The sequence below is a fragment of the Delphinapterus leucas genome, chromosome 19, assembly GCF_059928025.1.
Source record: "Delphinapterus leucas isolate spDelLeu-1000000601 "Yukka" chromosome 19, BTC_Dleu_Yukka2, whole genome shotgun sequence".
Lineage (NCBI taxonomy): Eukaryota > Metazoa > Chordata > Mammalia > Artiodactyla > Monodontidae > Delphinapterus > Delphinapterus leucas.
Window position 1 is genome coordinate 7,393,168 of NC_143147.1, and position 13,473 is coordinate 7,406,640.

At 56.5% G+C, this 13,473-nt stretch overlaps 1 protein-coding gene across 3 annotated transcripts; it reads right to left on the minus strand.

The window, feature by feature from the left end:
* Positions 1-580: 580 nt before the first annotated feature.
* Positions 581-13,336, minus strand: ATPAF2 (ATP synthase mitochondrial F1 complex assembly factor 2). 3 transcript variants are annotated; one of them, XM_089900210.1, is made up of 9 exons: positions 13,109-13,336; positions 12,668-12,760; positions 7,525-7,569; positions 7,138-7,283; positions 6,043-6,140; positions 4,559-4,639; positions 2,923-3,035; positions 2,463-2,578; positions 581-1,004 (listed from the first exon to the last, which is right to left on the minus strand). In XM_089900210.1, the coding sequence occupies exons 1-9, from the start codon at positions 13,239-13,241 to the stop codon at positions 867-869; spliced, it is 963 nt and encodes a 320-aa protein (XP_089756336.1). In that variant the 5' UTR covers positions 13,242-13,336; the 3' UTR covers positions 581-866. The 3 variants fall into 3 exon arrangements, with proteins under 3 accessions (XP_089756336.1, XP_022416478.1, XP_089756337.1); XM_022560770.3 differs by lacking the exon at positions 12,668-12,760; XM_089900211.1 differs by lacking the exons at positions 581-1,004; positions 2,463-2,578 and having other exon boundaries at positions 2,924-4,325.
* Between the last annotated feature and the right edge of the window lie 137 nt (positions 13,337-13,473).

Below are 13,473 nucleotides of genomic sequence, written 5' to 3' on the forward strand. Positions count from 1 at the left end.
CTTCCTGCTCCCTGACCTGGGCCCAGGCACCCAGAGACCCCACCTGCAGTCCGGAGCCCTGTGAGTGGCCCTGTCAGGAGGACCTTTGGATCCCTGAGCAGGTCATGTGCACATCAGGTGGCCTTGCCCAGGCTTTTATCCCAGAAACAACAAACACCGTTTACTTTCTATTTTTTTAAATATATATTTTAAATTTTATTTATATTTATTTTTGGCTGTGTTAGGTCTTTGTTGCTGTGAGCGGGCTTTCTCTAGTTGCGGCGAGCAGGGGCTACTCTTCGTTGCGGGGCGTGGGCTTCTCATTGCCGTGGCTTCTCCTGTTGCGGAGCATGGGCTCTAGGCACGAGGGCTCAGTAGTTGTGGCTCACGGGCTTTAGAGCGCAGGCTCAGTACTTGTGGCGCACGGGCTTAGCTGCTCCGTGGCATGTGGGATCTTCCCGGACCAGGGCTCGAACCCATGTCCCCTGCATTGGCAGGCGGATTCGTAACCACTGCGCCACCAGGGAAACCCTACTCTCTATTTTTAAGAGTAAATCATTTTTGCTAAAATAGTAGGAACAAACAAGCAGAAACAGATGGCTCGGACCAAGAGGGACTCAGTTTTAATAGACTGTTTGATTAAAAACCAGAAAACAAAAGCCTTGGGGCTAAGGGCCACTGAGAGCTCCCCGGTGGAAGGGTCCGGCCCAGCAGCACGTGCCCTGTGGGTAGGCAGGGTGGCCTCGGGGACCCAGAGGTGACCGGAGCAATGAGTGGAGGCTCCATGCGCTTCGAGGCAAAGGATCGTTCAATGTAATCACTCATACCCACGCCCCCTGCCTCGGCGCAAGCCGGCCTCCACCAGCCGCGCGGCCTGGGGCCCAGCCTCACCCCTGCGGCAGCTTGTGCTTGACGGCCGAGCTCTCGGAGCAGAGGTGCACGAAGAGGGCGCCGGCGGCCGTGCGCGCCCGCAGGTCCTGCAGCTCGTAGTCGTGGGCCCATTCGACGTTGCCCCACTTCTGGATCTGAGGGGAGGACGGGACAGGCCACTGGGTGACTGGCCAGAGCCACGACGTCCCATAGCTGAGGAGAGTAGGCTCTGATCCCGCTCGAACATGAGAGACACGCAGGGGGAGCGACAGGTGAGAAAACACGGTGGGGGGGGGTGGGCAGAGCAGGCATTGTGCTCATGGGTACGGCCACACGTGCATCTCCCCCAGGGGCCTGACCTTCCCACGGGGAGGCTGACGTGAGGCAGTCTGCAAAGTGTCACCCTCCATGAGCTGCCTCACTGGGAAGGGCTGTAAGTGCCCCGGTGTGGGGGGGATGAATAAACCAGCCAGGGCCACACGGTCGCTGCAGCCGGGCTCCTGGGGGAGGCTGGGGCAGCAGAGGCCGGCATGTCTATACTGGGCAGGGCTGCAGACACTCTCTCCAGGAGGAGCCCTGTCCTGAGCATGGCTGTCAGTGCGACTCCAGCCCACCCTGTGGGCCCCTCCCTGGCCAGGGGCCCAGAGGCGTGGGCCCCCCACCCAGGAACTCGAGATCTACCTGCATTTCAGGTGGCCCAGAACATCTGAAGGGCGTTTTATACTCTCAGAGAACTGTTTTGCGGTGGGTGGAATGTGAGGTTCAGGGAACGATGGCCCCGCTCGGACCCCACAGCCAAAAGTAGAGCCCGGACTGGAAACCAGGCTTCCTGGCTGCCGCCTCCAGGCCCAGATCGCCCTCTTCCCATCCAACCCTTTCTCACACCAGAGAGGAGCCGGCCTCTCACAACACAGAAGCAGTTTTATCCCCTGGCATTTTCCTGAGCAGATGACTAGACGAACTTGGAAAATGCCGTCACTACAAAAGGGTTTTCATCACGCTAGGAGCCAATCTGTAAGAGCAGCCAACCTCCTGAGGCTGCAGAAGTGACAAGGGCACTGCAGAGGGCACCATCATTCTGAGCTAAAAACGCAGACGGCAGTGCAGCGAAGCCTTGTTAATTCTGAGCCCCCTGAACCAAACGTGCACAAGCAGCAGCCCCGAGGGCCCGCCGTGCGCACGTCCGGGTGTGCAGGCTCAGCCTCCTTCTAGAAGCACCCACGCGGCCCCTGCTTATCTTGAGGGGCCCAGCCTGCAGCTGTGCCCGAACCGGCCTGAACCTCCACCCGCAGAGGGTGCCCCAAGACCCGCCTCTGGCATCATCTCAGGGGTCACCCGCGCCTCGGATTCCTCCTGTGCAAGATGGGAAACAAGAGCCCTCGCCCGACACGGTGCTGAGAAGAGGCGGCGAGGCGGTGAGGGAGGGCTGAGCAGCACCGCCGTGGTTTGCTACCGTTGTGATGCGACAACACCTCTACGGGCCTTAGCGTCCGGGCTCCGCGTGTACACGGCGGGGTGCCCTTCGGGGAGTCTGCCTCGGGCCTTAGCATCCGGGCTCCGCGTGTACACGGCGGGGTGCCCTTTGGGGAGTCTGCCTTGGGGCTGCGCCTCACCTGGAAGGCCTCCTCCAGGCGCGACAGCAGCACAGCCTGCTCCACCGTCAGGTGCAAGTCGATCAGGCCCAAGGTCAGCACCATGGACTTGAGCTGGCTCACCACAAACTCAATCCCTGCAGGGACACAGCCAGGTCAGGACCCGGGGCCCCCATCCCACACAGGGCAGTCGCCAGGCGGGGGACAGAGCCTTCGCCACACTTCTCAAGGAGCGCTCTGCTCTCCCTCGGGGATCCCTGCTCTGCTCCTGCCTGGGGCGGGCCCCGGCCCATCAGAGCGAGCACTCCACCCCGTGATCCGGGCCAGGCCAGGGAGACCTGAATGGAGACTCCTGAAGAGGGGAGAGCCACGTCCCCCAGAGAGGGTGTGAACCTGCTGGCCCGTGGACCAGGGGACAGGTTAGCATGACAGCCCTCCACCCCCAGCCCGTCCTCCCTGGCCGACAGGAAGCACCACGTACCTTGTAGGGCCCACGTGTTGTAAGAGGCCAGGTGGCTGACCAGCACCTCCCGAGTCCGGGCTGGGATGCTGGGCCCCATGATGCTGGTGGAGGAGCCGATCTTCACGCCGTATCTAAAAGGAAGAGGCTGCACGTCTGTCTGTCCTGCTGTGCAGCCCAGCTTCTGCCCAGAAGCAGAGCCCCAGCCTGCTGAGCACACGTGTGCCCCTTCAGGGGCCAGCTGGGAATGCGGACAGCACCTGCCACTGCAGTCAGTGGCCTCCTGACCTAGTAGCCTTCTGTCACCAAGAGCAGAGGGCAAGAAACAGCTCTGCATGGAGGCACAGCTGGCAAGTCGGGAAGCAGGGGGTCACCTATAGCTCCTGAAATTCGAATTCATCGGCCTGAACGTCCATCAGAACTATGGGCTGCCTGCGTTTCAAACCCTTGCAGAAAAGTCCTCACATATGAGCCATAAAAGACTTCTTTTAAATATTGTTTTCTTTACAATAGTTGTGTATGTCCTGTATCAGGCAATCATTTTTTCACACATTTATTAAGCCTCTACCATACACAAGGCACTGTTTTTAGTCTGGGACACGAGCTAGCTTCAAGAACAATACATTTTCAAGAACAATCTTAACTACATAAAATGCAGGAAAAAACAATGGAATAAAAGCAATTTTTGTAATTTCCTCTCACATATCACTGATTTTTCCCATTGGTTTAGAAACAGTCTTTCCGAAATTTCCAATAGTACAAATGGAACACAGGAAGTGGCCACGTTTTCCTGTAATCTGCTACGGGTGAGAAATTTCAACTGCCACAAAAAGCTGACAATTCTGTACCACAGCAAAGGCCTGCAGGCACCAAACTACTGCTCCATTTCACTGCACTCCAAAATGGCATCGCATCTTTGCGGTTCTCACGTGGCATCTAGTCGTTCGGATTTATCTGATCCTTCAGCACACTGGCTATGCCTCTTACTACAAAACCCAAGGATGCCGACACATCGTGGGTGCTCAGGAAATGTGTACAGATAAAAAACGCTATGCCAAAACCACTCCATGTACGCACACTTACAAAATACTGTGGTCAAGGGAGCACAGGGTCAGAGCCCTTTGCGAATCCCCTGGGAATGAAATGAAACTGAATCAACTGTGCCATATCAATGGCCTGTTCAATTCTGCATAAGAGTCTTCCTGCCAAGAAAAAGCACTGGGCATCATCAATCCCTGGAAACCTCCCACCCACAGGTTCACCTGTCCAGACTTTTCTCCATGTGTGAGGATCACACACGCTGCTTTGTGATTGTGTATACGACTGCACAGCAACTGTGACAACGAGCAGGGCGGTATCTGCCAATGCGAGCATTCAGTGTGTGCCAAGCAGGGTGCATCACTTCGCGTACACCTCCCAACACCCTGGGAAGGGAGGGATTATGAGCCTCACTCACAGACAAGGGAGCTCAGAGAGATCAAGTCACTAGCCCAAGGTCACACAGCCAATGGGGGAAGAAGCACTGAACAGCATTTTCCCCCAAGGTGGCCCTGTCCTGAGTCCCCTGGGTGCTCTGAACTCAGAACGCTGACCAGCTCAGGGCCTCGGCTGTCCAGCATGGCCTGGACCCTGGCCTGCCCAGCGCTGAGCGGCTCACCTCCTCTCGGCCCAGCCTATGACTGGGTCCCACTCGTTCCTCTGCAGCTCCACCAGCGTCTCTGGTTCTTCCACCCTGCAGCTAATTCAGTGCAAAAGCACCTCCATTAATAAAAAAGTACAATTCTTTCATCCAGCGACAGACACAGATACACAAAACGCAACAGCAGACCTCTCCACCCCCTACCCCCGCCCCCGCGCCTTTCCCCTAAAGCAGTGGTTCTCAAAGTGTGGCCCAGGGCTCACCCTGGACCTCGCTGGAAATGCGCATCCTCAGGCCCCACCCTCTGGGGGTGGAGACCAGCAGCCTGCAGCTTCACAAGCCCTCCAGGGGTTCTGCGTAAGTTTGACTTTGAGACCCACTGTCCCGAACACCCCCAGTTATCGACAGGTCACTGCCTGCAGTGCTGCCCTGGTGCTGCCCTCAACACTAACACTGTCCCCAGACCCACACCCCCTTGGTCCCAGGATGCTGCGCCAGAAGCTCGGTCACTCGTCCTGCCTGCCAGCCCCTCCCAAGAGGCGGCGCCCCGGCCACGGGCCAGCTGCCTGTCTGCCCACGTGCCTCTCAGCCACAGACGCGGCCGCAGCGGCCCTGCCCGGCACCACCAATGCCAGGCCACACCACTGTTCTGACCAAGAGACAGAGATGAGGTCAGCTGAGGGGAGCTGAGCTGCAAGGCCTCCTGGGATGGAAGCCTGGGGGTGCCGGGGCGGCCAGGCCGGTGTGAGCAGAAGTGGCAGGGAGGTCACGAGGGTGCGGGGAGGCAGCTGCGCAGGGGAGAGGAGTGGCCCCCAGGGCAGAGGGGACTCCCACCCGCAACTGCTCTCAGTACTGGGATGGTCTCCAAGAAAACCCCCTTCTCTGAGCTGGGCTGGAAGGGTACTATTCCCTGTAACCAAACGGTCCCTAACGCAAACAGCGCGGACTTTCCACCAGCAGTACCAGCGGCCTCTGCAGGGACACCTCTGTCCCCTCGCCCCAGTGCCGATTTCACGTGCCATCCTGGAGGTACCCGGGTGTCGGAGCATTCGGGCGGCAGACATGGGGCTGCTCGGTTATTCCTTCCACTTCCTGTCAACATCCCTGACCCACCCGTGAGAGAACCCAGGCGCAGGGAGGATGCAGACGAGGAGGCTGGCCGCTGGATGCCAAGGTCGGGCCATCCGTGACCCAGAGGACAAGTGAGGAGCAGGCGACCTACGTGAGAACGTGCGGTGGCCGGACATGACCCCCTGGGTCCTGGAGCCTGAGAGAGCTGCAGAGGCCACCAGCCTATCCCGCCCCAGGCCAGGGGACAGCTGCTGGCTGTGGGAGAGGGCCAGCCCGACGCTGGGGCAGCCCGTGCCCTCCCGCCTGGGGTCTGCAGAGCAGCTGAGTGCTGAGGAGGTAAGGGCCTGCCCTCTCCTCCACTGAGAAGGCTCCAGTCAAACAGCCTGAGGGACTCGCTCAGGCCCCGGGGAGGCTGCCCGCACGTCCATTACCAGACGGTGTCAGTGTCCAGGAACTTTGCGGCTGCCCAGATGAGCTGGTCCTTGTCTCGCTGGGTCGGGTTGTCTAGAGACGTGTTGCACAGTGTGGTCTGGATCAAAGGCAGAGAGAGCCCGTCAGCACAGCCAGTCCCGAGGACACTGCCCAGGCCCCAGGAACAATGAACTCCCCCAAGGTCTCAGTCTCTGTACTACCAGGCTCCGCAGTGTTTAATTCAATCCTCACCACAACCCTTTCCAGGAGGTACTATCACTGTAACCATTACAGAGATGTGGGAAGCCAGGCCCAGGGAGATCAGGTCCAGCGAAGGCAACGTGGAGGCATTCCTGGATCCGGCTGAGAAGCTCACCCGCCAACTCCCCGACGCCTCAGAAAGCAGGGGACAAGCCAGCCAACCCAGGGGCAGGACGGTTTTTCCAGATCTGCCTTGTGGCCCACAGGCTGCTGAGCTACCCGAAGGCTCCGTCTGCAGCCCGTGTCCCCTGTTCCCTGGACACTCCAGGGGAGCTGGCACGCGGGCAGAGAGGCTGAGAAGCCTGCCTGGGGCCTGGGTCCATGTGCCGGGAAGCACAGACTCTCGACGCATCGTCTGGTCCCATCCTGACCACCACCCACTTTTCAGGGTGGGGACCTTGCCCAAGGGGCGGCAAGTTGCCCAAGGTGACCAAGTGGGCCTCTCCCCCAGCTGCTCCTCTAGGGCCTCAGGGAGGCCAGCTTCTCAGGGAGGGTCTGCACCGCCACCAACCCTGCTGAGTGCGAACTGAGCTGAGGCCAGGCTGGCTACATGCTGCTGAGGAGATGGACAGCAGGCATGACCAGCATGTCCATGACCAGCACATGACACAGACCATCACAGACCCTCAGAGCTGACAAAACAAAGGAACGGCTGCCCCAGAGGGAAATAAGAGAGCTGGCGGCCAGGGAAGGATTGTGTCCTGAGACCCAGGGAGGAACCAGGCCCTGGGGGTGGGGGTGGGGTGGGTGCCCACAGCCCCCAGGGCCTTATCGAAATCGGGAGAGGATCCCTAATTCTGCCCGGTGCTCCACGAAGCCCGTGGCAGCCTCGGGCACGGGCTGCGACCTATTACCAGGTGCATGGTGTATGTCTTGATGGTGTCCTGCTGGGAGTCCCACTCAGTGGCCACAGCGACGGCCAGGGCCTCGCTGGGGACGGTGAAGAGCTTGGCTTGGGGAGTCCTCAGCTTCCTGTGGTCTAGATTGATCTCAAAGCCAGCTTGAAAGAACAGATGAAAACCTCTCAGGGGTTAATAAGCAGAATCGAGTGACCACCCCTATATTTAGCTACTTGATTCGGTGCAAAGACGCCCCGAGATCCTTCTGGGGGGTGGGTGGCTTACAGAAACACACCCGACGAGAGCGCCAAGGTCAAGCTCACTGAGGAGCTGGCTGGAGGTGAAAAGTGTTTCCACCCATTCACAGAAACAAAAGAGGCAGTGAAAATTCCAGACACTCACCTTCACCCTGTGTGATGCTGACATTCTGATAGAACCTCTTCCTTTCTGCTGGGAAGATTTTTCAAAAGCGCAGTTTAAAATGCTGTGGAGACTCAGGAGGAGCCTGTACCACCACTGCTGATTCTGACTGACCACCCCGACTTCCACACAGCACCCAAGGGTCTCCCCACTCCACATGGATCAGTGGCTTCTGAGTAAGAGGCTAGGGGCAGCAGCCCCGCCGACACGAGACTGGAGGCCCCTGCATCTGTCTGGAAGCCTCAGTCGGGGTGCCCAGACGATGTCCAGCATGTTCTCCAGTGCCTGGCTGGGCAGCAAGTCCAAAGCCAGACCAGGCAGGAAGTGGGGGGTGGGGGGATCTGAAGGCTGACTCATCCCTGGTGGAGGGACCCCCCCCAGGGATGTGGCAGAGAGCATTCTGCCACATGCACCACACGGCCATGGGAAATGGGCCCAAGAGACCTGGCGGTCAAAGAAAGGACGGAGCAGAGACTGACGGCACAGGCTGAACCTCCCAAAGCTGCCGGGACAGCGATGTCTCCCATGAGGGGGTCTTCTTACCTCTGCCCCCCTCCTCTGTCCTGGCCAATTCCACCTCTGTGCTGATCAGAGATGCCGGCCAGGCGGGTTCCGGGCTGCGCTGAGGGGAGGGCAAACTCCAGTCTTGGAGCAAACTTGGTGACGACTAACCCCCTTCCAGGGCAGGACTCAAAGCTACCCTGCCCTCGAGGCACGTACTGTCTCGTGGGTAGACGGACACTAAACCCAAGAAGACTCATCTCCTCTGGGCCAAAGGAAGACCTCATAGCAGCCAGACGGCACCTGAGAGCTGCAGAAGAGCAGGGCAGGTCCAACCGTGCTGATGGCTTTCAGAGTGTGAGTGTGTGTGTGTGTGTGTCTGTGTGTGTCTGTGTGCCCACGATGGCTGCAGAGGCCCACATCTGGGGAGGAGGCCGGCAGGTCCCAGCGAGGAGGGTGGGGGAGCCAAGTAGGGGGTTCACACAGGCAACGAGACCAGGATCTGGAAAATACACTTGGCGGGATCCATGCTCCCCAACAATGTCAAAAGATGGAGGTTTTCTCCCTGGACCCTCCAAGGTCTTGGGTCTCATAAGACAAGTCATGAGATTAGGAGCCTGTGAAGCACCCATATCCTCAGTGACAGAGGGCGAGCTACCAGCAATGGAAACCCCATCCTTACAGGCAGGAGACAGGCTAGTCTTGTAGGATCACACAGAACAGGTCTATTTTGAGTATGAATCACTCCCTTTACAGAACGTCTGTTTCTGTGGCAAAACCACACCTGGTGCCTTTTAAGTGACAATTTTAAGGACTATGTAGATACAAAGAAATGGGTATGTGAAAAAGCATTGAATTTTAAAAGCTGCCACTAGAAACCAGGCTATATAAGCAGAGAACATTAACGAGCTGCTCCTGTGAAGAGTGCTGAACTGGAAATTAATGTCCACTGGCTCTCTTTCTCCTGCGAGGCTGCTTCAATACGTATAAAGAAACAGGCGATTTTCTAGTGAGTGATCCTGTTACCAGCCTTAATTTCCGGGCTGGCCTTTCCTTTGGAAAGACTCAAAGCCTCAGAACTGCAACCACCACAGTGCACCAGGAACAGCGGACGTGCCTTCCCAGAGCTGCCTCAATACCTTTCTCTTTCTAAACAGTGCCACCTGGCGGGCCTTAAGCCTTAAAGTTAGATTCTGACTCGGGGTCCCTCTACCCATAATCCTGGGGCGGCTGTGACAGAGCGTTTTCAAGTTTCAGAATTCTTTGGGCCAGCTATATAAAGAACTCTTGCAATTCAATAATAAAAAGACAAATAACCCAACTAAGAAATGGTCAAAGGATCTGAATAGACATTTCTCCAAAGAAAATGTACAAGTGTCCAAAAAGCACACGAAAAGATGTTTGACATCATTCATCATCAGGGGAGTGCAAAGCAAAGCCCCGAGACACCACTTCACACCCACTAGGATGGCTATGACCAAAAAGACAGATGTTGGGAAGGAGGCTGAGAAACTGGGAACTTCATACATTGCTGGTGGAAATGCCACCTTGGAAAGCAGGGTGGCAGTTCCTCAGAAAGTTAGGTACCATTTGATCCAGCAATTCTACTCTTAGATACCTGCCTGTGAGAAACGAAAACATATGCCCACACAAAAACCTGTACTCAAGTGTTTACAGAGGCATTCAGAACACCAAAAGATGGAAACCACCCAAACGTTCACCAATGGATGACTGCATAAATAAGACATGGTGTGTCCCTACAATGGAATGTTATCAGCTGTGAAAGAGAATGGAGTACTGACACGTGTCACCCCTGGGATAAACCTTGAAAACATGCTGAATGAAAAAAAGCCAGTCAAAAAAACCACATTCCATTTATATGAAATATCCAAACTAGGGAAATCTACAGACACAGAGAATAAAGCAGTGGCTGTCTAGGCCTGGAGGGACTGAGGGGGTACTCGGAGAGTGGTAGCTAAAGGGTACAGGGATTCTTTGGGGTGATAAGAATGTTCTAGAATCGATGGCTGCACAACCCCTTTGGGTATACTGAAAACCACTGAGTTGTACACTTTCAGTGAGCGAACTGTAAGTGCATCACATCGCAATAAAGCTGTTAAAAAATCCTTCAACGCACCTCTTCTCCAAATTGTTCTAGCATCCAGAGCAGGGGCTGGCACACTTCTGCCAAGAGCCAAATAAAGTATTTCAGGCTTTGCAGGCCATCCAGTCTCTGGTGCAGCCAGCCAACTCTGCACTGTGGTGAAAGCAGCCCTACATGCATGTCAGTGAATGAGCAGGGCTGGGTTCCAATAAACCTTTATTAACAAAAACAGGTGGCAGGCCGGCCTCCTTATCTACAGCATCTGCCTCAACCCAGCACAAGCAGCCTCTGAAGATGCGGCAGAGACTGAGAAGCTAAACCACTTGTGCAGGCGACAGACAACTTGTAAACAGAGGAGACCCCCAGCCTTGCCCTCACCGGTGTCGTCCTCAGCTGGACAGGCAGCCTCTCCGAACACCTTCCCCTCTAAGCGGCTGACGGCTCCAACGGCTGGTACGGGGCTGGACGCCACACAGCCCGGTGACCCTCTCCTAACCCCCTCCTCGCCTTCCGACAACCTTCAATGGCACAGCTGTCCCTAAGGAGCCAAGTTCAATCTACTTGCCTCTCCAAGTCTTCACGGAGAAGCCACCACTTGGGTTTAACCTTCCACTCCTCCAAAGACGCACAGACGCTCAGGTCGGAAAAGCAGAGCGCTCAGGTCGGTGCGAGACGCTCCGTCCCACTGCTCGGCACTCTTTCACCCACTCTTATCTTCCTCCACGTTTGACAACCTACCAAGAGCCGAAGCTAGCAAGTCTGCAGTAGAAAGGAACACGGGCAGGTCAGTGCCACCATGACGGCAAGTGGCACCCACCAACTGGATGAACCCTCTGATTGAGGAAACTTAAGGGAATTCCTGAACGTGTCCCCTTCGCTCGTGTGCTGCCTCCCTGAGGTGCTGTAAAGGAAAAACAACGCTACACACTCACACAGATACTATGCTCCAAACGTGGAGGGGGGGCGGTTAGGGTTAGGGATCCCTACCGATCGGATACCACTGATCAACTCTGAGACACCAGCTGAGTGTCCTACAATTGACTCAATTCTGACACTACCCGCCTGGAGACAGCGCTGGATCCCATAGATTAAGGACTCAGTCTTACAAGAGTTATGTCCTGCATGACAGCTTGCTAGAGCAGTTGACGGAACTTACGAGAACAGTTTACTTACTAGAGTACCAGTTTACTACAAAAGGATACAACTCGGGGACAGGCAAATGGAGGAGATGCGTGGGGCAAGGTATGGAGGAAAGGGTGCCGAGTTTCCATGCTCTCTCTGGGCACCCTCCCTGCATCTCCACGTGTTCCCCAACCTTGAAGCTCTCCAAACCCCATAGTTCAGGGGTTTTATGGAGGCTTCATTACACAGGCATGATTAAATCACAGGTAATTAGTGATCAACCTCCATTCAATCTCCAGTCCCTCTCCCTTTCCCAGAGGTCAGGGGGTGGGGCTGAAACTTCCAATCCTCTAATCAAGTGTGTTTGGTTCCCCTGGCAATCAGCCGCCATCCTTAGGGGCTTTCCCTAAGGAAAAAGTCACCTTGTTAACATACACTCAGGTGTGGTTGAAAGGGGCTTGTTATGAGTAATAAGACCCTCCTTTCACCTTTATCACTCTGGAGCTCTTTTAGGACAGAAGACCAACTATTTTAACAAAAGATTCTCCCATAGCTCCCATTACTTAGTAAGCTACAAGGGTTTTAGGAGATGTATGCCAGTACAAGAAAATGACCAAATGTGTACATTTCTTATCATAAATCACACGGTCACAGATGCCCTTTCTTCTTCCCCTTTACTGGCTCTTCATGGATCACCTCCAGGCCCTTCACCTGGGCCCTGACAGGTGAGTTCTCTGCTCCCTGCTACATCCATTCCTCTTCCCTATTTGTATAAAATTATGGAACAGAAGGGCGCTCAGAGACAACCTAGCCCTTCAACTCACAGACGAAAATGATGTCCAAACGAAGCAGTCACATGCCTAAGATCACACAGCTCCTGGTTCAGCAGCATCAGACCCCAGGTATGTGCTTCTGCCACGATGCCAAGCTGCCTGTGGAGCTCCGGATTTCCTAAAGCAGGCAGTGTCACAGCGAGCTCCCTCACCCGCTGCCACCTCTGGACGTGTTCCAGCCGCCCGCGTTCCACCCTCCCTGCTCCTCTACACCGAGCTCCTTCTCGTCTGTCAAGCCTCAGCTTAAATGTCCTTTCACCCAAGACCCTTTCTAGACCCTCAAAACCCCCAAGATGGGAGTAGGTGCTTCTTTGTACCTTCCTCACACAGGATATAGGCTACTGTTTAACCAGGGTGTTACAACCTTCTGCACTCGACACTGAACATCACCTACGTAGAGGCTACGTCTCTCTTGAAGACAACGGTGCCTCCCGCCCTCAGCACATCAATACTGAGTGACTGGAAGGAGAGCTTTACTATCTTCACTCAACGGAGTCACTCCCACCCTTACCCCTAAAACCTCTCCCCAGAAGCAACGAAAGAGCCACTACCTTCTAAGCCTCACCTGAGTCGGAAGGGGAGGAAGAGGCACGGGGTGTTAACGCCTTAGCAGATGGCAGGGGTCGTGGGAAGGCAGTAGGGGGAAGGGTCAGGACAGCTGCGGAGACAGCGGCCGGGATGGAAGACTGAAAGCCCGGGCTCCAGGTCCCTTCGGTGCCGGGTCGCGGGGACAAAGAAAGCAGCCCGGCAGACCGGCCTTTACCCCGCAAACCTCTCAGAGTTTGCTCTTCTCCCTTGGGGCAATCCCGACCCAGAACCCGAATTTCCCCGCCTGAAAACAAGGATGACTTCTGCTTTCCTAACAGAAGAGAAAAAAGCCACACGTGCTAAAAAAAAACGACGCGCGTGCGCCCTGGGGCGGTCCCTGCCCTTGCCGGGGCTTCCCTTCCGACCTGTGACCCTGTACGGCCAACTCCTCAGTCTGCTCCGCCCTGGCCTCCCTCACCTGCTGGGGGCGCGTAGGCCCGGGCGTGGGCCGGGGGTTTTGGCCCCGGCCCCCTGGAGGCGGTGAGGCCACCCCGGGGGCAGTTCAGGAGGTGGCGACCCCCGCCCCGCAGCCGGAGGCAGCTCCTCCACATCGCGCGGGGGCCTGGGAGAACGACCGCGCGAGATCTGAGCGCGGGGAACACCGAGCGGAGGGACCGCACGCTGCGCACTCGGGCCGCACGAAGCTTCTCACCGGCGACCGGAGTTTCTCACCGGCCGCCGGCGTCCTCAACCTCCCTGGGCCCCGCCATGTTGCGCACGACACTCGCGGCGCGCCGTCGCCGCGCGCCTCAGCGCACGCCGCAGCCAATCAGTATCACGAAC